Source organism: Panthera tigris, chromosome C1 (genome assembly GCF_018350195.1).
Source record: "Panthera tigris isolate Pti1 chromosome C1, P.tigris_Pti1_mat1.1, whole genome shotgun sequence".
Taxonomy (NCBI): domain Eukaryota; kingdom Metazoa; phylum Chordata; class Mammalia; order Carnivora; family Felidae; genus Panthera; species Panthera tigris.
Genome location: NC_056667.1, coordinates 64,518,735 through 64,546,104, shown reverse-complemented (window position 1 = coordinate 64,546,104; position 27,370 = coordinate 64,518,735). Strand labels below are relative to the sequence as shown.

The window sequence follows — 27,370 nt, the reverse complement described above, 5'->3', positions numbered from 1 at the left end:
AATATATTACTGATGTCCATTTGAATGACCTGTCTACATCACAGATCCTCCCATCAAATGAAGGTGTTAATCCACGTTTATCAGCAAGCCCTCCTAAATCAGGCAATTTGTGGCCAGGATTGGCACCCACACACAAAAAAGGTAGAAGTTTCAGTTATTCAGGTTCCTTTGTTTTGATAATTTAAAGTGTTAATTATGAAATATTTAGTACTTTAAAATTGACAGCATAATTTTATATAACCATGATTTGAAATTTTTGTGTGTGTGTGGCACAAATTTACATACAGTAGAATTCACTCTTTTGGTGTAGAGTTCTGGATTTTAACACACGCATAGATTTTTGTTACCACCACACAAACAGAATATAGAACAGTTCCAACACCCCCAAGGAATCCCCTCATAACTACCCTTTGTAATTAGATCATCCCCCTACCCCTCCCTAAACCCTAGGCCTTTGATCTGTTCTCTATTGCTATTGTTTTGCCTTTCCCAGAATGTCATATAAATAGAATCATACAGTACATAGTTTTTTGAAACAGGCTTATTTCACTTATTGTAATGCATTTGAGATACAGTCACATTGCATGTCTAAATAGTTATTTTTATTACTGAGTAGTTATTTCATTGTGTGATTATACTGCTGTTCATTCATTTTCACTTTGAAGAACATTTGAATTATTTGCAGTTTTTGGCAGTTGTGGATAATGCTGCAATAAACATTCGTGTACAGGTTTCTGTGTGAATATAAGTTTTCATTTGTCTAGAGTAAACACCCAGAAATGAGGTTATTGGGTTTTATGTTAGTTTCATACTTAATGTTGTATGAAATTGTTTTCCAGTTTAGCTGTATTATTTTGCATTCCCACTAGGCTATGTATGAGAATTCCAGTATTACAAAATGTAAAACTCTAAAACTCTTAGGAAAAAACATAGGAAGGAGAAAGTCTTCATGACCTTTTGTTGGACAAATAGTTTTTTTAAGACATCAAAAGCAATATCCATAAAAGAAGGGACGCCTGGGTGGCTCAGTCAGTTAAATGTCTGACTTTGGCTCAGGTCATGATCTCATTGTTCATGGGTTTGAGCCCCATATGGGCTCTCGGTTGACAGCTCAGAACCTGGAGCCTGCTTCGGATTCCGGATCTCCCTCTCTCTGCCCTTCCCCACTTGTGCATGCTCTGTCTCTCTCTCAAAAATAAGTAAACATTAAAAAAAAAAAAGCACAAAGAAGACAAAGTTTTAAAAAAATCCATAACAGAAACAATTAAAAATTTTCTTGGCAAAAGACACTATCAAGAGATTGAAAAGATAAGATTGGGAGAAAATGCTTGTAAATCAGGAAGCTCACAAAGGATCTGTTCAGAATGTATATATATATAAAAAAAATTCTCAAAACTTAGTTATAAAATCCCTTTTTCTTTTTCTTTTTAATTTTTTTTTAACGTTTATTTATTTTTGAGACAGAGAGAGACAGAGCATGAATGGGGGAGGGGCAGAGAGAGAGGGAGACAGAATCGGAAGCAGGCTCCAGGCTCTGAGCCATCAGCCCAGAGCCCGACGCGGGGCTCGAACTCACGGACTGCGAGATCGTGACCCGGGCTGAAGTCAGATGCTTAACCGACTGAGCCACCCAGACTCCCCATAAAGTCCCTTTTTCAAATAATACCTTATTGGATGCAAAAACAAGGAAAAGCAAAACTATTCTGATTGAAGTCAAGCTGGAGAGACTGAACCTCCCTTCTATTTCATCTTGGCTTCTTTTGGGATTTTTAAAAAAAGTTTATATATTTATTTTGAGAGATCATGAGTGGGGAAGGGGCAGAGAGAAGGGAGAGACAAAGTCCCAAGCAGGCTCTACACTGTTAGTGCAGAACCTGAAGTGGGGCTTGAACTCCTGAACTGTGAGATCATGACCTAAGCCGAAATCTAGAGGCAGATGCTTAACTGACTGAGCCACCCAGGCGTCCTTGGGATTTTTTTTTAAAGTAATTCTCTTGAATGGTACTTTGACAAGTTACTTTAGGATAGTAAATTTTACTGTTAAGGATTCCAGAGAAAATGGTAAAGGAACTACCTTTTAAAAGAATGTTCTTCACTTGTTTTTCAATCCTAGCTCAATCTGCATCATCTCCAAAGAGGAAAAAACAGCATAAGAAATACCGAAGTGTTATTTCAGACATATTTGACGGAACAATTATTAGTTCAGTGCAGTGTCTGACTTGTGACAGGGTGAGTATGAGGGAATTATAATATGCAGGGAATTTCTGTCAAATGGTCTTAAAAAAAAAAAAACCTGACAAATGGGATGAAAAGTTTAATTTTTTCTCCTTGCTACTTATGGCTATACATGTATTTCTTATGTTTACATCAGCATAAATTGATTCTAGGAGTAGAATTTATTTTTTGGAAGTAGTAGCAACATCAGTTTGAAAGGATGGGTCTTGACCTGTCATTGGACAGGCATGCATTAGCAAGAATTAACTCTGTTGTTCATCTCTGGTCACATGGAAAGGTGATATGTTGCTCAGCAACAATAAATGGTAACACATGCATATCCTCCCAAGGTTGATAAAATTCATATGCTGGGAAACTGTTGCTGTTCACAGGCACAAGGCTGTGAGTGTATCTTCTACATTTGGTGGTATGGCTTATAAATATTTTCTTTTGTTAAGATTACGGCTCAGATAATACAGGTAGTGTCAGATTCATGCATAAGAGCATAAGTTAAAATCATGAGTTCTTTAATCTTCCCTAAATCTATGAGTTTCTTTGAGCTTTTCTTAAGAGTGGTTTTGTTTCAGTGTAGTAATGAATTAAGGAATATAAAATGACTTATTAAAAAAACCCTCAAAAGTAAGTTTTCAGCTATTGTGGTAGGATCTTAAGTCAAATCTAAGAGCTACATCATTTTAATGTAGGCTGTTTGGGTACCAAATATTTTTTATTTTTATTTTTTAATGTTTATTTATTTTTGAGAGAGAAAGAGCATGGGCAGGGGAGGAAGAGAGAGGGGGACAGAATCTGAAACAGGCTCTAGGCTCTGAGCTGTCAGCACAGAGCCTGACGTGGCACTTGAGCTCACAAATGTGACATCATGACCTGAGCCGAAGTCGGACGCTCAGCTGACTGAGCCACCCAGGTGCCCCTGGGTACCAAATATTTAAATGGGATTATCTTGAATTGTTTTCAGCTTTTTAAAAGTTACATGCCAAGTTTTACATCTTTTTAAAAACCATCATGAGACGTCATTTCCAAAAACAAATGCAGTAATAGTTCTTACGAGTTTGGAGCTCAAGCTACTGTGGCTGGATGTACTTTTCTATGCCACAGTGTCCTTGATTAATGGGAATGTTAGTAGTAACTTCATAAGATTTATGTGAAGGTTAAATTTAGAACAGCACCTGGTACAGAGCAAGTGTTTTTGCCATTGCTATTACTGTTACTGATATTTTGGGGGTTTTTTGCTTATAAATTGCTTTGCAGTCTAAGATTTGTTCTCATAAATGTGTTGGATTATTTTCATCCCATTTTAAACACGAAACAATTTTAGGTGTCTGTAACCCTCGAGACCTTTCAAGATCTGTCCTTGCCAATTCCTGGCAAGGAAGACCTTGCTAAGCTGCATTCATCCAGTCACCCAACTTCTATAGTCAAAGCAGGATCATGTGGCGAAGCATATGCTCCACAAGGGTGGATAGCTTTTTTCATGGAATATGTGAAGAGGTATGTATGCATTTTCCTTGTACTATTTGAATGTTATAGCTGCTGTTTCTGCTGTACTGGCAGAACACTTCCTTTTTTTTTTCTCTTCTATCAATAATGTTTCAGGTTTGTTGTCTCATGTGTTCCTAGCTGGTTTTGGGGTCCAGTAGTAACCTTGCAAGATTGTCTTGCTGCCTTCTTTGCCAGAGATGAACTAAAAGGTAAGAAATATGAATTAGTCTTCAACTATGGCTAAATTGTTTTGAGTGATCTAAAATACTAGTGGGACTAAATATAAAATGTGTTTATAAAAGCTAAGTTTTAAGGTGGCTTAAACAGTACTTGCCCATATATATCATCATCATAGTTGCCAATATCTACCATGGCAATATAAATATAAATAACATAAATCATATCCTGAAATGATTGATACAAATTCCTGTAGTATAAGACAATATGGTGAGGGATTCAAAGAAGGGAATTCAACCCATATAAATGTTGTATATCAGGAGTACTCTGAATTCCTCCATAATATTTAAGATTTTCCACTGTTTTTTGTGGGTTCAGCACCTTGCTGGAATATATAACAGGCAGTCAGTAAAGTCAGGAAAGGGTATTTTTTTGAGATAGGCCTTCAAGGTTGAAAAGAGAGAGAGGAGAGGGTATTTTAGGCAAGGTAAACATCATGAATTGATTCTTGAGCAGAGACTAAAAAATGTGAGCTTTGTGTTACTGTGCTGCAAAATCAGCATACGGCAAAGTCAAAGAATTGCAGAACCAAAAAAAAAAAAAATACAGTAACTTACTTTTATTTTGAGAGGAATGACCAGATCTGTTCTATTTCCAGGTGACAATATGTACAGTTGTGAAAAATGCAAAAAGTAAGTGTCATTGATAGTGCTTTGAATCGCATGTTTTGTATTATAAATGATATTTTTCTTGGTCACTTGAATTAGGTATGTGGAGTTAATTTTGCACCTTATTTAGAAAAATAAAGGCTAATAAGCTTTGTTCTAGTAAAAATAGGGAGACTGGCTCTTCTGTAAAACAAATTTGAGGTAAAAGTTTAACAAATTTAATAGGCTTATCTAAGATGTGAAAGTTTGTATGTATTTTGAGATATAAAATAAGTATATAATTTTGCATAAAACATCTTCTAAATATGGTATAAAACATATATTATGATGTATAATACACATTTTCATTATATGAGTTTGCCATCATAAATAGGGCAATATTCTCTTCTGGATGAACAGGCTAGATTCAGGATGTCAAAGTGACTATAAAGACACATAGTTTCAAATCTGTATAAAATTCAGAAAGGTTATACCAACTTTGATGTTACCTGTTGTATGATGGCAGAATAGAAAGTTAAGAAAAGTATGGTATTGTTTCTTTACATCTACTACTAGCTGCCTTTTAAAAGTCTTATAATAAACTCAAGCTTTTAAGCCTATGTGGTGCAAAGTTAGAAAAGAAAAGTAATTGGAGGATTGAAGGCAGATATGTTTGTGTAAACTGAGAAATTTGTCTGAATCTCTGTAAGAGAAAAATAATGGGATCCTAATAAGAACTAGAACCTTCATAATAACAAACATCTTACTGTTTAGCAGTAACTCCAGGGAAGTGTTGATCTGTAGCTATTGGTTCTCGTCATGCCAAAAAGGAATGGTATGTTGTTTGGTCAGTAAGGATTAAAAGCTGTTTTATACTTTCTAGAAAAACATACACCTCTTATGAATTGGGAAGTATTTATTAGTTTGTCTCCTTGAAGCTGTAGCTAATAGATGAAGAGGGATTTGGCCTGGAGGGGCAACTTTCCTTGAAAAGCAACATGAACTAGGAAAAAGATACTAGTGAAGGTGGAAAAGAACCTTGCATCTGCCCCAAATCCAACGTAGATACCTGTCAAGTATATATTAATACTCATTAATACTAACCACCCTTTAATTCAAGTTATTTGTTTCTACATTTAAGAGTAAAGATTCTATTGCCAGAGTGGGATTGGAAAGTGGGAAAAATGGGTGAGGAGGATCAAAAGGTATAAGTTTCCAGTTATAAATAAAGTCATGGAGATATAATGTGCACCATAGCAACTATAGTTTATAATACTGTATTTCATATTTGAAATTTTCTAAGACAGTAGACTTGAAAGTTTTCATTCATCACAAGAAAAAAAATTTTGTGACTATATATGGTGACACATGATGTGAACTAAAATTACTATAGTGATCATTTTGCAAAGTATACAAATATTGAATCATTATATTGTACATTTGAAACTAATTCAGTGTTATCTGTTGAGTATACCTCAATTAAAAATAATAATAAAATTTGAGGCGCCTGGGTGGCTCAGTCGGTTGGGTGGCCGACTTCAGCTCAGGTCATGATCTCACGGTCCGTGAGTTCGAGCCCTGCATCAGGCTCTGTGCTGACGGCTCAGAGCCTGGAACCTGTTTCGGATTCTGTGTCTCCCTCTCTCTGACCCTCCCCCGTTCATGCTCTGTCTCTCTCTGTCTCAAAAATAAATAAACGTTAAAAAAAAATTAAAAAAATAATAATAATAAAATTTAAGTAATAAAGGTTATAATATATTGACCAATATATAATATATTGGCCAATATAATATATTGGAATTTTATTTTACTCATTTTTACTTGATATCTGGATGTTATAAAGGCATAGCCAGGCCATAGACAGTAACACATTTGTTTAAAAAAGTAGTTTTCAGGAGGTGCCTGGGTGGCTCAGTCAGTTAAGCGTCTGACTTCGGCTTAGGTCATGATATCATGGTTTGTGGTTTTGAGCCCCACATGGCTGTTAGCTCAGAGTCTGCTTTGGATCCTCTGTCTCCCCCTCTCTGCCTGTCCCTAATGTGTGTGCATGTTCTTTTTCTCTCAAAAATAAACAAATGTAAAAAAAAATAATAATTTTCAGGGTACCTGGGTTGGCTTAGCATCCGACTCTTGATTTTGGCTCAGGTCATGATCTCACAGTTTGTGAGATCTAGTCCTGGAGCCTGCTTGGGATTCTCTCTCTTGTTCTCTCTCTCTCTGTCCCTCCCCCTGCTGTCTCTCTCTCTCTCTCAGTAAATATAAAATTTTTTTTTCCTCAAAGAACTAACTCCCTGAATTATTATTACTGATAGCTTAAATATTTTTTTTTTAATTAAGAGACTCCAATGTTTCATTAGTATTTTTTTTCTTCTTCATTTTTCTCTTTTCTCTTTTTTTTCCTCTCCTGTTCTGAATGATAGCCTTGTTGTCATTAGTATGCATTTTTAAATGGGTAGCGTATAGGGGCGCCTGGGTGGCGCAGTCGGTTAAGCGTCCGACTTCAGCCAGGTCACGATCTCGCGGTCCGTGAGTTCGAGCCCCGTGTCAGGCTCTGGGCTGATGGCTCGGAGCCTGGAGCCTGTTTCCAATTCTGTGTCTCCCTCTCTCTCTGCCCCTCCCCCGTTCATGCTCTGTCTCTCTCTGTCCCAAAAATAAATTAAAAACGTTGAAAAAAAAAAAAAAATGGGTAGCGTATAATTCAGTAGTGAGCATATTTTGTCCCTATGTTTTCTAAAATATTTTGCTGTATATTTACAAATACTTTGGGGCACCTGGGTGGCTTAGTCGGTTAAGTGTCCGATCTCACATTTTGTGAGTGAGCCCTGCGTCCTGCTTCAGATTCTGTGTCTCCCTCTCTCTGCCCCTCTCCTGCTTGTGCTCTGTCTCTTTTTCTCTCAGAAATAAACATTAAAAAAAAAATTAAAAATACTTTGTAGATTCATATGGGAAACAGGTTTACTTAAATTTGTTTTTTTTTTTTCCTCTTTCCAGATTAAGGAATGGAGTAAAGTTTTGTAAAGTACAAAAATTTCCTGAGGTATGGGCTTTATTAGAATTAAGTTCATTTTGTGTTACAGGAACGTAAAACATTAACATAATACAGTGTAGCATGGTTGAAGAACGGAGTGGTTCTATTGACCAATTGTTATGTTCATATACCCTATTAGGATTATTCATTTTTAAAATACTGACTTATGGGGCACCTGGGTGGCTCAGTCGGTTAAGCAGCTGACTCTTGATTTCGGCTCAGGTTGTGATTTTATGGTTCATGGGATGGAGCCTCATGTCAGGCTCTGCACTGACAGCACAGAGCCTGCTTGGGATTCTCTCTCCTCTGCCCCTCTTCTGCTTGCTTTTACTGCATTCTCTCTCAAAATAAAATAAACTTAAAAAAAAAATAGTTACATACCAACTAAGTGCCCTTATCTGTAAAACTGTGTTGAACACAGTTTAATCAGACAGTATAGGATTTTGCAGGTATAATATAAAATTAGAAAAGCCAGCAGGTTTGAACTTAGGAAGTACCAGGTTTCACCATTTCCATATTCTGATGTGTTTAGAATCAGGTTATCATCATTGTAGGGTGATGTGTAACCTTGACACTTAATTCAATACCTATATTTAATAGATTCCTTTATTAGTATATAAAACAATAGAATTTTAAATAATCTTATCTTTCTCTTAGATTTTATGCATCCATCTTAAAAGATTCAGACATGAACTTATGTTTTCCACCAAAATCAGTACCCATGTTTCATTTCCACTGGAAGGTCTGGATCTTCAGCCATTTCTTGCAAAAGATAGTCCAGTTCAGATTGTTACCTATGATCTTCTGTCAGTCATTTGTCATCATGGAACTGCAAGTAGTAAGTATATAGGTTTGACATATGTCTAGATCAGGGGGAAAAAAAGTAACGGTCTGCATTGATCTGTTAAATAAGACCTGATTAAATAAAAGAAATGTAAAAATAGATTTTTATTTTTTAGTTTTATTTTAATTTGGTTGTTATAAACAGGTCTGAAAATTTTAGGTAATTGAATAATTTTGCTATGAAGTTTTGAATACTAGAAATATTTTGTATAAAGCTTAATATTAAGGACTTTAATATGATCATTTTTGGGGGGCACCAGGGTGGCTCATCTGGCTCTTGATTTCAGCTCAGGTCATGATCACAGTTCGTGAGATCAAGCCTCACGCTGGGCTCTGTGCTAATAGCACAGAGCCTGCTTGAGATTCATATTCTCTCTCTCTCTCTCTCTCTCTCTCTCTCTCTCTCCCCCCCTCCCCCTCTCTCCCTCTCCCCCTCTCCCCCTCTCCCCCTCTCCCCTCTCCCCCCCTCCCCCTCTCTCCCTCTCCCCCTCTCCCCCTCTCCCCCTCTCCCCCTCTCCCCCTCTCCCCCTCTCCCCCTCTCTTCCTCTCTCCCTCTCTCCCTCTCTCCCTCTCCCCCCTTGCCTTGCTTCTGCACTTTCTCTTTCTCTCAAAATAAATAAATAAAAAGATTATATTTTTCACTTTTTTTAAGATTACATTTTTGTCCTTATTTTCATTTCCTCAGGTGGTGATGGTGAGGATACATACTGGAAAAAATATAGATACATAGTTCTTGCTATATCTCTGTCTCTGCTAGGAACTGAGGATTCAAAAAGTACTTTAATTCTTGTGTTAATCTTGTATTGCTGAAATTATTTAAATTTTTTCAACTCAAATTCAGGTGGACACTATATTGCCTACTGCCGAAACAATTTAAATAATCTCTGGTATGAATTTGATGATCAGAGTGTCACTGAAGTTTCAGAATCTACTGTACAAAATGCAGAAGCTTATGTTCTTTTCTATAGGTAAGGAAGTAACTCTCATGGATAGATTATTTTGACAAATATGAAAGAACATCTCACTTTGGGGTTTTTACTTCTAAGACTTTCAAGATGTATTGCTGAGTAAAGATTAGAAATTGTTTTTTTCTAATTTCATTTTGTAAGTAAAGTGAAAGGTTGCATGCAGAATGATCTTTTGTTAAGAAAATGTTAAATCATTTAGTTGAAAGGTAAATGAATATATTTTGTTTTAGAAAGATTGGTTTTAATAAATTAGTCTCTGACAGTAGGAGTTAAGTACCAGATTTTCTCCTAAAATAGCTAATAAAGGAGGTATTACTATAAAAATAGATCTTTGGTATTTTTCAGTATCTTGTAAAAAGATTACTAACTACTGAAAGAAGAAAGTAGATGAACTATTTAGGTTGATTTTATTAGCAAACATTTGAACGCCAACTGTATACCAGTGGTTATGTAGATACCAGTAGTTCTGATACAGTGGTGCCCATTAGGGGTATATAATGTAGTTGGGGCTAGGGGTGGGGTGATACAAAATATATTTCTGTTGTATAATTCCCAAGCCTAATAAGATTCATAGTATTACTGTGTGTGCTAAGTCTAATAAGGAAGACGAAAAATCCATCAACTGATCGGATGGAGGAAAATGCATATTAAGTTTAATGAATCATTGTCCTTAATAGGAAGAGCAGTGAAGAGGCACAAAAAGAGAGACGAAGGATATCAAATTTATTGAACATAATGGAACCAAGTCTCCTTCAGTTTTACATTTCTCGACAGTGGCTAAATAAATTTAAGACTTTTGCTGAACCTGGCCCTATTTCAAATAATGATTTTCTCTGTATTCACGGAGGTAAGAAATCCTGAATTGGAAAGTAATGGTAGATGTTTGCCCTTAAATAATTTACAGATTAAGAAAGAGCCAAGAGTTTTCCTCTTCGACTTATTTTCCATTTCTTTATCTGCATCCAACTTAAATCTGTTTAATTCTCTAGTTTTAGAAATTGGTATTTTCTTCTATTTATAGGCAGTCTGTAGCCTCTTCATAGGAGAGATATTTATTGAGAACCTGTTCCAAACCCTGTGCTAGACCCTGAGAATACCAAAGACACTGTTTGTTTTCTAATTTCATAGTAGAGACAGATCCATACACAGCCAGTTATAGTACAGTGAGCACTTCTATTACACATTATTCTTCTCTGCTGAGAGGCATTCAGCTACCCCTTGTATCCATGATTTTTACCCTTTTGCCTAAATTAATAGCTGGCTCTTTTCCTAAGTATGGACATGTCCTTGGAATTTAACAAAAAAGCCTTGTATAGTTATTTGCTAAATATAACTTATGCCTTTGTGACTGGCTATGTTAGTGTTTGTTCTCATGATAAATAACATGTTAGTGTGATACCTTGATTAAATTTCATGGTTGAAGACTCAATATTCTTATTAATTAACTATTTTTGCAGTGAAACCACAAGAGATAGTAGGAATGTCCCATAGTGAATATAGAAACCTAAACCTTGAAATGTTTCTGTATGTGAATTTATCTCTTATTATTTCCCTACTTGAAGTACTAACATAAGGCTCTTCTAGTTCTGAATCCCCCCATAAGCTTTTTATGGTATTTATCTGTGACTGCCTTTTATTATAGTTAGTTATATAAGTGCCTCATGTCTTTTGCTGGCTCAAGCTCCATGAAGGAAAGAGTGTCTCTTATTTTCCTTTGATTTCCCCCAATACACAGTCAATGCTTGGTAAGGATTTACATAAATTACTTGAAGATGTTGGTTACCTGATTTTTCTCTAACTACTTCAAGAAGTAGGTTCATTTTTAGGAATGTAGTCACCAGAAATACTTAATTTTTAAGAATACTGATTGAAAAATGCCAGTGATTAATCAGTTTAAAAATGAGTTTAACCTTTAAAAGTTGTATAAAGGAATTTAAGAATGAAACACACCCATCTAAACTTTTTTAGGCGTTCCTCCACGAAAAGCTGGTTATATTGAAGACCTGGTTTTGATGCTGCCTCAGAACATTTGGGATAACCTGTATAGCAGGTTTGTTTTTTTAAATCAGACAATACGGTATTATGAAAATCAGTTGGTGAAACTTGTTAAAAGGGGATTGTATTGTTTCACATATGCTCCTTATGCTTTATGTCGCTTATGTAGAAAATTCTCTTTTTTCCTGTCATTATTCACTCTGAAGTGAACAGGAAGACTTCATAGTTAACGTGGCCCAAGTCTAGATAATTAATTCTGATTTTTAGGTTCTAATTATCTGTATCTGTAGAAATATATGGGTGATATTTAAGTCTGAGATTTTAAAGTTTTAAATTTTGTTTTAAAACATTTCATGTATAATTTCCTTACTGTGTTTTCCATAGTTAAATATTGAAAATATGGGGTACCTGGGTGGCTCAGTCATTTGAGCATTGTACTCTTGATTTTGGCTTTGGTCATGATCTCACAGTTCATGAGTTTAAGCCCTACCTTGGGCTCTGTGCTGACAGTCTGGAACCTGCTTAAGGTTCTCTCTCTCTCTCTCTCTCTCTCTCTCTCTCTCTCTCTCTCTCTCCCCCTCCCTCCCTCCTTCCCTCCCTCCCTCTCTCCCTCTCTTCCTCCCTCCCTCCTGCCCGCCCGCCCCTCCCTTGCTTGTGCACTGTTTCTCTGTTGAAAATAAATAAACATTAGAAAAAGTTAAAAATAAAAAAAAAGATTCTCTCTCTCTCTCCCTTTGCCCCTCCTGCTCTTGTGTGCACACACACTCACTCTCAAAAATATATATATATTGAAAATAATTTATTCCATGAATTCTTACTTAGAAGCCAGGGAAAGCCTCTTTCTGATTAAAACTTAAGACTATGGCTGCATTAACATGTTGTATTGTAATTTTTTGAAAGCCACCTCTTTTACTTTGTATTGTTACCTCTAGCGTATTTGGTAGCAGAAGTAGCTGTAAGGGAAAGTTAAAATATAAAGCAGGTTACTTAATACATTGATAGTCATCCTGATAAACATAAAATCAAGTTGTTATAATTATTTGATTTTTACGTTAGTTTAATTATGACTGAGAATTTTTTTGTGGTGGTTGATTCTTTACTAGGGATTTAGCCTAGTAAAGATTTCCTAGAACATGAACTTTCTTTAACATTATCATAATTATTAAATTCTTCTTGCTTTAGGTATGGAGGAGGACCAGCTGTCAACCATCTGTACATTTGTCACACTTGTCAAATTGAGGCAGAGAAAATTGAAAAAAGAAGAAAAACTGAACTGGAAATTTTTATTCGGGTAAAAGTTATGCTTTTCAAGTTGTAAATGTGATTTAGGATAAAGATCACTGACAATTAGCAGAATCATTATGTTAATGAAATGATTAGATGAAGGAGTTGTAGGTGTTCAGGGTGTGTAACAGCCAGAGACCTCCAACAAGTCATTAAAATTCTAGTGAGTTAAGGTCTCCTTTTGTGGGGTTTTGTTTTCATGGATTGGTAAAAGATTTTGTTGTACAGATTGGTACTTGCAAGAAGTCTCCTTATTGAAATGGTAAATTACAGGTTTCTTTTAGTGTTTTTCTGGAAGTATCTACCCAGACTGGATTCTCTACTTCCATCTTTTTGTGAAATATAGTATTGTTTTGTGGGACTGTCTATTCTTTCAAATATACTCCTCAAAATGAGTATATTAAGAAGCATTCCTTGATTGCAGGCAACAATATGAAGGTCATTACAGAATCAGTAGGAAGAGCTAAACAACCAGGTTTTTGTTTGCTTGTGTGTTTTTTTTAATAATCTATTTGATTTTTTTAAGGAAGTTTAAACTGTATCTGTGCAGTTTTCACAGACTTACCAATACAGCAGAATTAGCCTTTGATGATTTGAAAGTAAATTGGATTATCTACCTTTTGAAAAGGATCAACATGCAAGTAAATTAAAAACCATTTTAATTTAAAATTTAAAAATGGGGGAGAGGTGGGCGATACAGGGGTATATATATAGGTTGTGGTTATGGAATGAATAAGTCACGAAGGAATGTAGTCAATGCTACCGTAAGAACGATGGATCAAGATAGGTGGTAGCTACACTGGTCGTGAATACAGTATAATGTGTAAACATGGAATCACTATGTTGTACACCTGAAGCTAATGTAACATTATGTGTCAGCTATACTCAGAATCATTTAATGTGTATATGCTGACTGAATGACCCATCCATATGCAAATTCAGGGTTTTTCTGTGTGCTTAGAGCTGTTTGATGGTCTTAGGCTCTGAAGTTTTAAAATACTATAGTGGTTGAGGAAAAAAGACATATTTAAACATGCACTAATGATATGCACTAATTCAGAGAGGCAAAATGAAGTAATTCATAGGTAATTAAGTAAGTAAAGAGGAGAAACTGTTGTAGTATCACTGGTTAATTATAGCAGATTACCAGTCTAGATGATGATGATGATGATTTTATATACACTGCTAGGTTTTATGGGGGTGCCTGAATGGCTCAGTCAGTTGAGCATCTGATTCTTGGTTTCAGCTCAGGTCATGATCTCACAATTCATGAGTTGGAGCCCCACGTTCGGCTCCATGCTGGCAGCATGGCGCCTGCTTGGGATTCATTCTCATTCATTCTCTCTCTCTCTCTCTCTCTCTCTCTCTCTCTCTCTCTCTCTCTCTCTTCCCCCCTCACCCCCCCTCTCTTTTCTGCCCCTCCCCTGCACACATGCTTTCTGTCTTTCAAAATAAATAAGTAAACACTAAAAAAAATAAACAACCAGGATTTATGGACAAGGACTAGTACAGTTCCATTTATCTAGGTAACAATAAGTAAGTATCTTCAAAGTACTGTTGTCAGTAGCACAGTTCCAACTTTTTATTTATGGTCCAAAGTCCTAGTAGAGAATCCTAGTAGAGTTTTAGTCACCTGAGAACCATGTGCATTGATAATCCTACTAAGACTATATTGGTGGAGGGATGGGTTATTTTTTAAAAGAAAATTGAGATTCTTTCAGTAAAAAAGGAGAGGAAGTTGTTAAATAGACAAGAGATGGGGGTACCTGGGTGGCTCAGTTGGTTCGTGGGATTGAGCCCCATGTCGGGCTCTGTGCTGACAGCTTGGACCCTGTTGAGGATTCTTTCTCACCCTTTCTCCCTGCCCCTCCCCTGCTTGTTATCTCTCTAAATAAATAAATAAACATTAAAAGACAAGACATGAACAGTATGTTCCATGTTATGGCTGCCCAGCACATGTTCACACATCATACACATGTATACATACTTGCTTTTCTTCATGGATTTAGAGTTTTTTGTGTGTGCCCTTGCCTAAAGTAAAGAAATTTTCACACACACGCAGGAAGATAATATAGGTATCAATTTGTGTATTGTGCTTAGGCCTCATTTGTTTCCTAAATTTAAAGAGGCAAGTTATAGTTGAATATTTAAAATAGTTCACTTCAGGGTGCCTGGGTGGCTCAGTTGTTTGGGCATCTGACTTAGGCTCAGGTCATGATCTCGCAGTTCACGAGTTTGAGCCCTGTTTTGGACTCTGAGCCTGCTTTGGATTCTGTGTCTCCCTGTCTCTCTGCCCCTTCCCTGCTCATGCTCTGTCTCTCTCAGAAATAAATAAACACACACACACACACACACACAAATAAAATAGTTCATTCCATGAATGCTTGAATAAATGGTTAATGACTGTATCCATTAGGGTTGGGGGAACAGAAGTTATTGTAAGTATTTTGAATATAATAGGAATATAGGCGAAGAAATACTTAAACAACTACTGAAAGGACTAGGCAGTGAAGGTCAAGAAGACCATTTATGGCGTTTGGACCATAAATAAAAAGTTGGAACTGTGCTACTGACAACAGTACTTTGAAGATACTTACTTATTGCTACCTAGACTTATTGCTGACTCTTAAGGTATCTAGAAGTGGGATAGGCTGCCGTGCTAGAGGTAGGAGAGGTGGCCTGTGGGGGTTTCAGAGCCCAAACAGGTTAAGGAGAGCTTCTTGTGTGGACCCAGTCAAGGGGGTTGGAGCCCAGGTAAGTTGAAAATGGATACCCATGTTGGCTGGGGGTTGGGGTGCCGTGGGTGATAGGATTGAGGGATGGATTCCATATGTAGAATTGATCAAATAATAAGTATAGTGAGAGCCACATTTCTCATTGTCAGATAAGAGTTACAGGTATGGAAAGGGAGAAAACTAAAATGGACCGTGTTACTAGATTGGACTTACAGGTATCTTTGTGAACTCATGGTGATACATATATACACACATACATACAGAGGTACAAATGTGTGTACGTGTACGCATGTATAGAAGCAGATGGATGTGTATATATGTTAATTCCCTACCTTTGTCACTGAAAGGGCCTGGGAGCAATGCTAATTCCAATAGGATTGAAAATACCTAGCTTTCATCAGGTCCTGGCCTCTTAACATCTTTCTTCACTAAAAGGTACCAGCCTTCCTTAGAGAAGTGGCTGGTTCATATCAATGTTAATTTCCAACTTTTAGTCATTTCTGTTGCGTAGGAAAATGTCCTTGTGTGTATGAAATGTACACCAAGATGTTTGGAGGAAAGGAACATCTGCTTAGCAGCTTACTCTCCATGATCTAAGTAAAGGAAATTTCTTTGTGTCATATTGGAGTTTTCCTGTAAGTTAGATTGTTTCCAAGTTAAAAAATTTAAAATTGTGCAGTCCCTGGAAATTATCTCAACTGTTTGCCACTGGTAATTCTCAGAATAATGCTCAGAAATCTATTAAACTTGATAACCTGTTAATCTCAGGACCCTGGTGGGTTATTCTCAGGATGCTCATAAGACACAAGATGCTGCTGCTTTTAAAGATGTTAGCTGCCTGTGACACCAAGTGAAGGATTCTTGGGAAGATGCTTGGCAGTAGTGGCAAAATCCTATTTATGCCATCTGTGGATGCTTCAGTCCTACTCACAGCTGCCACCAGAGGGGAGAAGTTGCTTTCTTTTGTGCCTTCTATATATTGCATAGATCATTGATAATGCCTAATCTGTAGTACTCCTGGCATGGGATCCTGGAAAATGTAGGCTTCTCTTCTTCACAGAAGGGAGTGTAAGAATGAATGGAAATGATGCTTTATCAGCTGTACAGTAAAGTCTGTCTCTTGTCACCTCAGTATTCATACATGTAAGCAACAGCAGTAGCAACAATATCATGTTTCTGTTTAACACCGTGCAACCAGCTCATGTACCAATACATGCTGCGTTTACATTTTCCTAAACTTGGGAGACTCAAAGTTCTATGAGTCACTATATCCATTTTTGGATGTTAGTCATTCATCTTTAGTTCAGTCAATTCAGTCATAATATCCCTTTCATACTGTGAAGAATAAACTATAAGATTAACTACAACCAGTATACCTTATATGAAATAGTAGAGGAAGAAAAGTAAATTTGTAATTATTTACAAATTTGCTAAATGTTTACAGATATGTATATGTGGTAAGGAAGAAATATGTATGTACAGCTGATCATTTACCCATTTCATATTCTCTGTTTTCTTAATCAGCACTTAAGTTGGTTGTGGTTGTATTTACCCAGACCATCATTACTGAAGAATCTGAGGTCTTTGTAATCTTGCCTGGTTTAGATTTTTCTAGTTGTCTATTAGCTTTTAACCTCTGGGTTTGGAAATACTGAATGGTGCTTGCTGTGGGTTGAATGGCGGTCCCCCCAAAAAGATATATCCATGTTCCAATCTCTGTGAGTTCACCTTAATTGTGAATATGACCTGATTTGAAAAAGGGTTTTGCATATGTAATTAACTTAAGGATCTTGAGAGGAGATCATTGTAGATTATATGCATGTACCCTAAATTCAATGATCAATGTCCTTATAAAAAGACCTGCAGAAGAAAGAGACTCAGAAGAGCTGAAAGCCATATATAGGCAGGAGGCAGAGCTTGGAATATATAGCCACAAAGCAGAAACTTTAAGAGGCAAGGAACAGAATTTCCCCTAAAATCTTCCCTAACGTATGTTCCTGCCTACACCTTGATTTTGGGCTTCTGTTCTCCAGAACTTTGGAAGATTAAATATCTGTTTTCAGATACCAAGTGTTTGGTAATCTGTTATACAGTAGCCCTCTGAAACTAATACAGTAGGTATAATCTGGTTTTCAGACATAAGCCTCTTTGTTCCTGTTGTATAGTGGCCATTTTATTTCAGCCTTTAAATACCCAGGGCTGTAACCCACTCTGCCTCTTGGTTCAGTGACTAGAGGAACCATACATAACCAGAGGAGTATTTCAACTTTTAGTCCAGTAAAACCATTGTTGTTTCCCTGTGGAATTGAATACCTCCAAACTAGTAGAGGCCAAAGTTGTGGAGATGAGAAGCAAAGATTTGTGAGTATGTCATGAGGTACTTTCTTTACCTGGTATCTAGCCTCATGTATTCTGGTTATGGGGAAAATACCATATACTGATTTCTAGTTTGGAGCATATACCATACCACAGAGGACAGTACCAACCCCACCAAATTTTGCCACCCATGCACAAAAACTGAGTCTTCAATAGGCCAGCAGCTTTTAGGTGATGCCACATGATAAGGTCAGTGACTCCCATGAATGTGAGCCCGACGTGGGGCTCGATCTCACTACTGTGAGATCATGACCTGAGTTGAAATCAAGAGTTGGCTGCTTAACCAACTGAGTCACCCAGGTACCCCACGGAAAATATTTTAGTAGACATTCTTTCTAAGAAGGGGTGACTAGTAAACACACGAAAGGGTACACTATCAGCAATCATTAGGAACATGCAAGTTAAAACCTGTGAAATACCATCACACAAGTCTTAGAATAACTGGATAATATCAAGTGCTTACAAGAATGCAGAGCAAGTGGAATCGTCACATGCTGGTGGGAATGCAAAACGTTACATGCCAAATGATAGATTGGCAGTTTCTTCTAGGTTCAATAAGCATAAGTGCACGTGACTCAGCAGTGTCACTCCTGAGTATTTACTCCAGAGAAATGAAAACTTATGTTCACAGGAGGTGTGCCTGGCTGGTTCAGTCTGTAGAGCATGTGACTTGAGGTCGTGAGTTCAAGCCCCATCTTGGGCGTAAAGCTTACATTAAAAATAAATAATAGAAAAGAAACGTGTGTACAGATGGTTATAGCAGTATTGGTCATAATTGACCTAAACTGGAAACCATTGAAATGTTATCGGCTGGCAAATGGATAAACAAAATGTATAGCTCTATAATGGAATACTACTGGTAGTAAAGAAGATTGGAGTATTGATGCATGCAGCAGCATGGATGTATCTCAGAAACATTAGGCCAGGGGAATATAGATGTGAAAAGGCTATGTGATATTGAATTCCATTTATATGAAATATCTGAAAAGTGGGAAACCATGAAGACAATGTACATCAGTGGTTTCCTGGGGCTGAGAATAAGAGATTGATTGTAGAATGGTGCAGGGGAACTTTTTGGGGTGTCGGAAATATTCTAAACTGGTTTATGGTTGTGTTGCAAAACTATAAATTTACTCCCCCCCCCCCCCCACTTAAAGCAGGCTCCATGCCCAGTGGTGGACTTAAACTCACAACCCTGAGATGAAGAGTTGGATGCTCTATAGATTAAGCCACCCATGCATTCCCCCCCGCCCCACTTTAAAAAAAAAAAGAAAGAAAACAGTGTGTGAGTGTAGAACTTAACACTGGAGTACAAATATAGGTGCCCTTGGTAGACTGGAACTTAAGTAGAGTTTCTGAAAAATTGAAAAAGTAGATAGGATCAGGTTGAAGAAGCAAAATTGAAAAAGTAGATAGGATCAGGTTGAAGAAGCAAACCAAAGGCCACAGGAAATATCATACAGATTTCAAGCTTGAAAATGGCAGACACCAATAATAACCTCAGCATTCTGTCCTCTGCATTGTACAAGGCAACAAGCATAAAGGTTTTTGCTTGGATACAGCAGTAAATAAGGAGATGTGGGTCAGTTAAAGAAGGAATTATCTTAGGTAGTTTCTAATCCATAGAATTGTGATTTCTTAAATTAAGCTTTAAAATAAACACAATTGGGGGTATCTGGGTGGCCCAGTCGGTTGAGCGTCTGACTTTGGCTCAGGTCATGATCTCACAGTTTGTGAGTTTGAGCCTTGCATTGGGCTCACTGCTGTCAGCGCACAGCCCGCTTTGGATCCTCTGTCCCCTTCTCTCTCTCTACCCTCCCCCCCCCCCCGTGCTATATCAAAAATAAATAAACATTAAAAAATTACAGTTGATCCTCAGAGAGATAAAGACATAAAGATATTATATCATAAAAACAAAACTCAACAGATGAGTTGATTGAATAGCAGCATAAATAATGCTGGAGAGCAAAGTGGTGTACTGAAAGGTTTTGCAGAGTTTCTCCTAAAATGAAACACAAGGATAAACAGATGGAAAACAGAAGTTTCAACATGTTGGACAGATATAGAATCCAATGTTTTTCTAATAGGTAATTTTATTTTATTTTTTTAATTAAAAAAATTTTTTTGAGAGAGTCAGAGCATGTGAGCAACTGGGGGAGGGACAGTTGGAGAGGGAGAGAGAATCCCAAGCAGGCTCCACACCCAGTGAGGAAGATGACTGAGAGATTGAGCCCAGGGTAGAGCCTGACTCAGGACTTGCCATGAAATTATGACCTGAGCTGAAATCAAGAGTCCTATGCTTAATCGACTAAGGCACCCAGGCACTGCATATTTATTTTAGAAGAGACTAGAGGGGAGGAACAACTATTAGGGCAACAGTTTAGAGAAATTAACCTGAAGTAGAAAAAAACATGTATCTTTTTTTTTAAGTGTTTTTTTGTTTTTTTTTTTTGAGAGTGAGCATGAGCATCTCATTTTTTTGAGATGAGTTGGGGAGGGGCAGAGAGAGAGAGAGAATCCCAAGCAGGCTCCACACTGTCAGCATGGAGCCTGATGAGGGGCTTGAACTCACAAACCATGAGATCATGACCTGAGCTAAAATCAAGAGTCGGATGCTCAAACTGACCGAGCCACTCAGGTGCCCCAACATGTATCTTTAAATTAATGAGGTGGTTGTAGTTAACTAAATATTTTAAAAACCCCACCTAGACACATAAGAAATATCCTAATGCCAAAAATGAAGTCCTGAAAGTATTCAAACCTGATAAAGCTATGCGTTAAGTGTATTTAATTGGTATAATCAATCTGACATTACATTTCAGAAATCTCCATTCTCTAGGGATAAATTGTGCATCATAGAAAGTCCCAACTTTAATTCTCTACCTTGAGACAGACATACTTTGATTTCTTCGTTAACCATCAGACAGCCACAGTGTTTTTCATTGCCTTTCATTGTTCTGTGGAAGCAACTGTCTTATATCCCAGAAAGATCCTTGCCCTCAAATAATTTTAATAAATAAATAATACATGATGTATTGAAAGGTAATGAGTTCTGTGGAAAAGGAAAATAATAGAACAGTGTACTAGAACATAGTACAGTGATGATGGGAGGTGTCAGGTGCAATTTCAAAAAGGGTGATCAAGATAGGCCTTTATTGAGAAGGTGACATGTAAGCAAAGACTTGAAGTAGGTGCGGAAGGTTTTCAGATAAGCGTGAAAAGGAGTGATGGCCATGTAAAAGCTTTAAGAAGCAGGAATGTAAATACTTGGTTCTGGGAATAACAAAGAGGTCTATGTGACTACAAGTGAATACATGATGAAGAAAGTATTAGAAGATGAAGTCAAATCATGGAGCCAGATCATGGAGGTACTTCTGTGCTATTATAAGGATCTTTGGGGATAATGGCAGGGTTTTACTAGATTTGATTCTAGGAGAGACATTATCTGAACTTGGCTGTCTTTGTCCTCAAATAGTATGTACCATGGGCATTTGGTTACCCATAATGAAATATTTTTAAGAGTCTCCTGTCTTTTCACACGAATACAGGTAGATAAATTTCAGATACCCTTCATCTTTCCCAAGCTCTTTGCCTCCACCTTTCTTTTCATACTAGTTTTTCTATCAATTCAGCTTCTTTAGTTGAAAGCAGTAGTAGCCCACATTAGCTAACTTAAGCAAAAAAGAAATTTATCAAAAGGTAAAATTGAATAACCAACTTCTCCAGAATTTTAGGATCCAGGCTAGTTCTGAGTATGTAGCTAACAAAATTGACATTGGAGTGACTTCATTCTCACCATTAGATCGCTCCTGAAGATTTCCATTTCTAGTAGAGTTTTGCCTAGATGAGTCACATACTCATTTCCTTCGGCCTTAGAAGAGGGAATGGAACAACTTTAGGGACTTTTGTCCCACCACTTTTGGGAATTTGTCCTATACATATATGTATATTGTTGGTGAAATGACATGTACAAGATTATTCTTTGTAGCACTGTGCTTGTAATTCATTGCAGCATTGTGTTTGTAATAGCAACATGTCTACTAATATCTTAAGTGAACAGAAGTAAAGGGTAGACAGTGGATATGATATGTTTAAGTAAGATTTACACATTTGATTTTTATAAATATGTAGAGTATTTGTTGTTTTGAAGACTTACCTTGACCATTTTCAGTTATCCAGTCTTTGATTCTCCTTTTGTGTATACATGTAAATTTTGAGACATAACCTAGACTTGTTTATTAATAGTGTTACTATGGTACTAAGATAACTTAGCATCAATGTACATCACATTCTTTATGAGGAACTGGCCTTTTCAGATGCTAAAGTAGAATGGTTGTATTCTGCTATAAAACAAGTTTTAGATATTAGGTGACTGATTTTTTTTCTTCCTATAGCTAAACAGAGCATTCCAAGAGGAGGACTCTCCAGCTACTTTTTATTGCATCAGTATGCAGTGGTTTAGAGAATGGGAAAGTTTTGTGAAGGGTAAAGATGGAGGTAAGTGGTTAACTGAAAAATGAAATTCTTTGTTGGGGCGCCTGGGTGGCTTGGTCGGTTAAGCGTCCGACTTCGGCTCAGGTCATGATCTCACGGTCCGTGAGTTCGAGCCCCGTGTCGGGCTCTGTGCTGACAGCTCAGAGCCTGGAGCCTGTTTCAGATTCTGTGTCTCGCTCTCTCTCTGCCCCTCCCCTGTTCATGCTCTGTCTCTGTCTCAAAAATAAATAAACGTTTAAAAAAAAAATTAAAAAAAAAAAGAAATTCTTTGTTGATTTTTTTTTTTTAAATTAACAAATACTTTTTGAGTATCTGTATGCACTTGGGATTATATACCAGTGAGCAAAAAAGAAAAAGATCTAACAGTCTAGTTTATATTCTGGTTATATAAATGCTTTAAACCTATTTCATGAATTATAGCATATTCATAGCAGGAATAGAGGAACCGAACAAAATTAGTCTACAATCTTAATATCGAAAAGTTAAAAAAAATCTTCCCAACATTGGTTACATAATGGTTTAACCATTACTACTTTGTGGACTTTAAAAACAAATTTGTGGGGCGCCTGGTCAGCTCAGTTGGTTAAATGTCTCACTCTTGATTTCAGCTCAGGTCATGATCTCATGGTTTGTGGAATTGAACCCCACACTGGGCTGAGGGTGCAGAGCCTGCTTGGGACTTCTCTCTCCCTCTTTTTCTGCCCCTCCCCCACTTGCATGCACTTTCTCTCAAAATAAACATTATAAAAAATTTAAAAATAATTTTTGTGACAGTATGGGTAAAAAGACGTTCTTGATATATGAAAAAGGTTGCAATACTGTATACATCCTCTGAAACTTTTATATTTAAAAAAATGGCAAACATATGCAAAGGCAAAAAACCCCACAGATATTAAACCTGCTTATCTCTCTGTAATGGGATTACAATATTTTTTCTTCCTTGTACCTTTTTTTTTCCTTCAGATTTTGGTAATGAACACGCACTGTCCTTTTGTATTTTGTATTCAAGGGGAAAATGGGTGTTTTTCCCCCTTAAATTAAAAAAGGATGTATTTTAACATTTCATTTTATAATGCTTTTGTAATGTTTTTAGTTTAAATAATGACAATCTGAAATAAATTGAGAATTACACGATTTCTTCTTAAAAAATAATTTTTTTTTAATGTTTATTTTTGAGAGAAAGAGAGAGCGTGAGCAGGGGAGGGGCTGAGAGACAGGGAGACGCAGAATCCAAAGCAAGTTCCAGGCTCTGAGCTGTCAGCACAGAGCCCAATCCAGGACTCGAACTCACGAACCTCGAGATCATGACCTGAGCCCAAGTTGGATGCTTACCCAGCTGAGCCACCCAGGCACCCCTACATGATTTCTTTTTAAATTATAAAAGAATTGTTCTTTTATAGTATTAAAAGTGAATTTTATTTTACTTTATTTTATTTATTTTTTAAAAGTGCATTTTAACCTGTGATCCTCAAATGGATAGTTAAGATTGAGATTTTGGATGGTAGTGAGAGAGCCTCTCTCCCCCTTTCTTTCTTGGTTTTGTTTTGGGGGAACCAAAAAGACCCAAAAAGAAGCTCAGAAGACAGTTCAGAATTCACTATAATATTCAGTGTGATTATATAGTTACATTCCTCAACTATTTCAAGCACAGAAGTATGTAATTCTTTGGTGCATTCCTTTGAAAAGTATGCATTTTGATCATTTGTTTTTCCTTTTGACTTAGATCCTCCAGGTCCTATTGATAACACTAAAATTGCAGTCACTAAATGTGGCAATGTAATGCTCAGGCAAGGTAAGTTTGACTAATATTTAAACTATCTGTCACTATTAAGAATATATCATTACTAGCCATCTGTGCCACATTTTTTACGCAGCTCAATGATATAATTCATACATGAAGTAGGACAAATACTTGCCTAAAAGTTGCCAGTGTTTGTTATTTGAGCAAAGGTTTTAAGGCTTTCGTATGAGCTAGGAAAGAGTACTTAAGACAGACCATATGTTGCAGCTTATAACAATATGGGCTGGTAATCTGAAAATTCATGTTCCACAAGTTCTCAGTTATCCCTGGAGTATTCATGCTGGGGGGAGGGTACATTATGAGTGTTTTTGCAATATGAATATGTAGGGTTGTAAATATTATTCTGTTTGAACTTAATTTTAGGAGCAGATTCTGGTCAGATTTCAGAAGAAACATGGAATTTTCTACAGTCTATATATGGTGGAGGGCCTGAAGTTATCCTACGACCTCCAGTTGTTCATGTTGACCCTGATAGTCTGCAAGCAGAAGAAAAAATTGAAGTAGAAACTCGGTCCTTGTAATTTTGAGGATATAGAAAGTTCTAATGAGAAATCATTTTCATTTCCTCTCGCATACACATGCAAAAACATTCCTAAAAACATGTTAATTTTCTTGATTTTTAATATTTTATCTCTTATTCCTTCTTACTGGGCATTATGGAAGAATGTGTTAAAATGTATGATATACTACAGGTTGGTATATTTAATGCTAGATAACTTACCGTAAAGTCTTTCAGTGTAATATTTTTGAAAGAGAAGGGATAATTGTGATCATTTGGTAATCAGTAGGTTAACTTTGACCTTTATACTACATGCAAATCCATAGTATCCTTTGTAGTTTTGTAAATACTCTTGCTTTGGAAACTTTTTCAGTACCTTAAAATACCATAACTCTGACCAATCATTTCAGTTCTCCAGAAACCTAATTTAATTGTATAGTTTTGACATGGCTTCATATAATAAAGAGCCTATTTTAAATTGAAAGTTGTAGTCAGAAAAATGGTAATTTCCTAAAGCTCAGGAAACGTTAAGGTGTCACTTCTTTTGCACTGCAGCATATAAACTAGCATATTAATATTTACAAAATGTCTTTTTGAATGTATCAAGGATGTATTTAGTTTGAGTGGAATTTGTGTCAGCAGTTATCAGTAACTTATTGCCTCTTATACTGTAAAAGGTTAAACTTCAATTCCTGTAACCCTGGATAGTATTCATTAATATTAGTAAAAAACTTAGAGTTAGTTTTAGGGCACTTTTTATTTTGAGAGCATGAAGTATGGAATGTGTTGATGAGATTGTTGATAAAGCTAAAGACACTTGCAAAATGATTTTTTTAATGAAATGCATAAAGTCTTTTTGGATAATATAGTATGCACTGCTATTTGCTTGATTATGTGATGTCAAAACTTTAACTATATTCCAAGTACAAAAACAAACTGGATTACTTTGAGGATGTTGAATAGCATTCATGATGGGTTTGTTTTGGTGTGGGGCAACTGCCACCAGCTAAAACAGTGTTGTTAAAATTAGTTCAATAAAAATGATTTTAAAATGTGTAACTTGGGTGTTGAATTGACTTGATGAATATTAAGTGTGAAAGGTATAAAGTTTGTTAATATTAATGTCTTCCTGTTATTTCTTAATCACAGGTAGGCAAAATAAGTCATTTGGTATAGTACTTAAAGTTTTGATGTTTAATGAAACAGCGAGCTTAATTAATCAGCATTAAGATGTATTTGAATTTTTAAAAAGATGTATCTAGCTTTCAGATTTCTTCTTCCTCGTAGTTACATTATGATCCTCTTCACAGATTTAATGATGTTGTATCCAACTCTGAATCACCAGAGTTTATTGTAATTTTGGTATTTAAGAGATAGTCAAAAAAGGTTTGTTTTTAATAGTGCTTGTCGTTTATTGAATATTTACGATGTTTCAGCCACCTTACTAAAGTGCTTTACTTATATTTAATCCTTATTACAGCGTTATGACTTAGATCAAGTGGCTTGCCCCAAGTTACACAGCAAAGAAGTGGCAGATGGGGACTCCCAACTCCAGTCAATGTAACTTCATACCAGTGCTTATTCACCATTTTATAATATCTCCCAATGAATTCTTTTGAAACAGATGATAGTATTAGTCACATTCATTATTAGCGTTACTATTTTCATAACAAACTTTGGAAGATTATGTGTGATTAATTATATCAGAAAGAGGTAATTTCCCTGTATTTTGAAGCTGCTCCTGTAACTCTCCAAGATGATAAGTTTGAATATACTTGTTACCGTTTTGAAGGATTGCATGTAAGGGAATTAGGTAAGAAACTCTTTCTCTCTCTTTTTTTTTTTTTTTTTTTTTTTTTTTTTTTTGAGAGGGAAAGTGCATGTACAGAGGAGGAGCAGAAGGAGAGGGAGAGAGAATCTTTTTTTTAAATGTTTATTTATTTTTGAGAGAGAGAGAGTGTGTGTGAATGAGCATAGTGGGGGAAGAGGCAGAGAGAGACACACAGAATGTGAAGCAGGCTCCAGGCTCTGAGTTGTCAGCACAGAGCCTGATGTGGTAGCACACAGTTTGAACTCACAAACTGTGAAGTCATGACCTGAACCGAAATCAGATGCTTAACAGACTGAGTCATACAGGCACCCAAGGGAGAGAGTTATTCTTAAGCAAACTCCACACCCAGTGTGGAGTCCAGTGTGGGTCTCAATCCCAGGACTGTGAGATCATGACCTAGGCCAAAATGAAGAGTTGGACACTTAAATGACTGAACCACCCAGGTGCCCCAAGAAACTATTTTTTTTTTAGGGGAAAAAACCCAGGCCACTGTTCAAGACTATTTTAATGATAACACAGCTACTACTAATCACTACTAATGCTGAATTCCTACTAATGCAAATGTTTGGCACAGATTAATATGCCCAAGTACACACAACTAAGTGTCAGAATTCAAACCCAGATGTGTCTTACTTCAAAATCTATGCTTCTTTCAGAAATCACAAGTAAATTTCCATTTAGAGAATCCAATTACTGTTTCTCAGCCACTATTATATCCTGAAACTTCCTTCTTTAAACTTGCCTGGTGCTGCATTTTATCCATTTTCTTCCTCCGCATATCTCCCTATTTAGAGGGTTCACTCACTCCCTTGCTTTCAGCTATCACTTTTTTTTTTTTTTTAAAGCAATCTCTACATACAATGTGGGGCTCAAACTCTCAACCCCAAGATCAAAACTCTGTGCCAAATATATATGCTCATATGTCAGTCACCTAAAACTCAAAAGTTTGAAAAAGCAGTATAAATAGTTATTAGAATG

At 36.6% G+C, this 27,370-nt stretch overlaps 1 protein-coding gene across 3 annotated transcripts in view; it reads left to right on the top strand.

The window, feature by feature from the left end:
- USP33 (ubiquitin specific peptidase 33) overlaps positions 1-25,275 on the top strand; it is a 63,405-nt gene extending 38,130 nt beyond the window's left edge. For 2 of the 3 annotated variants that reach the window (XM_042997620.1, XM_042997622.1), the window contains exons 11-24: positions 1-141; positions 2,114-2,229; positions 3,551-3,723; positions 3,829-3,923; positions 4,550-4,583; positions 7,530-7,575; positions 8,224-8,404; positions 9,251-9,377; positions 10,055-10,224; positions 11,346-11,427; positions 12,555-12,663; positions 22,162-22,264; positions 23,985-24,053; positions 24,426-25,275. In XM_042997620.1, the coding sequence (XP_042853554.1) occupies positions 1-141; positions 2,114-2,229; positions 3,551-3,723; positions 3,829-3,923; positions 4,550-4,583; positions 7,530-7,575; positions 8,224-8,404; positions 9,251-9,377; positions 10,055-10,224; positions 11,346-11,427; positions 12,555-12,663; positions 22,162-22,264; positions 23,985-24,053; positions 24,426-24,583 (1,604 nt within the window). In that variant the 3' untranslated portion in view covers positions 24,584-25,275. The remainder of the gene's footprint in view (positions 142-2,113; positions 2,230-3,550; positions 3,724-3,828; positions 3,924-4,549; positions 4,584-7,529; positions 7,576-8,223; positions 8,405-9,250; positions 9,378-10,054; positions 10,225-11,345; positions 11,428-12,554; positions 12,664-22,161; positions 22,265-23,984; positions 24,054-24,425) is intronic. The other variant, XM_042997623.1, reaches the window with a different exon arrangement.
- The last annotated feature ends 2,095 nt before the right edge of the window (positions 25,276-27,370 follow it).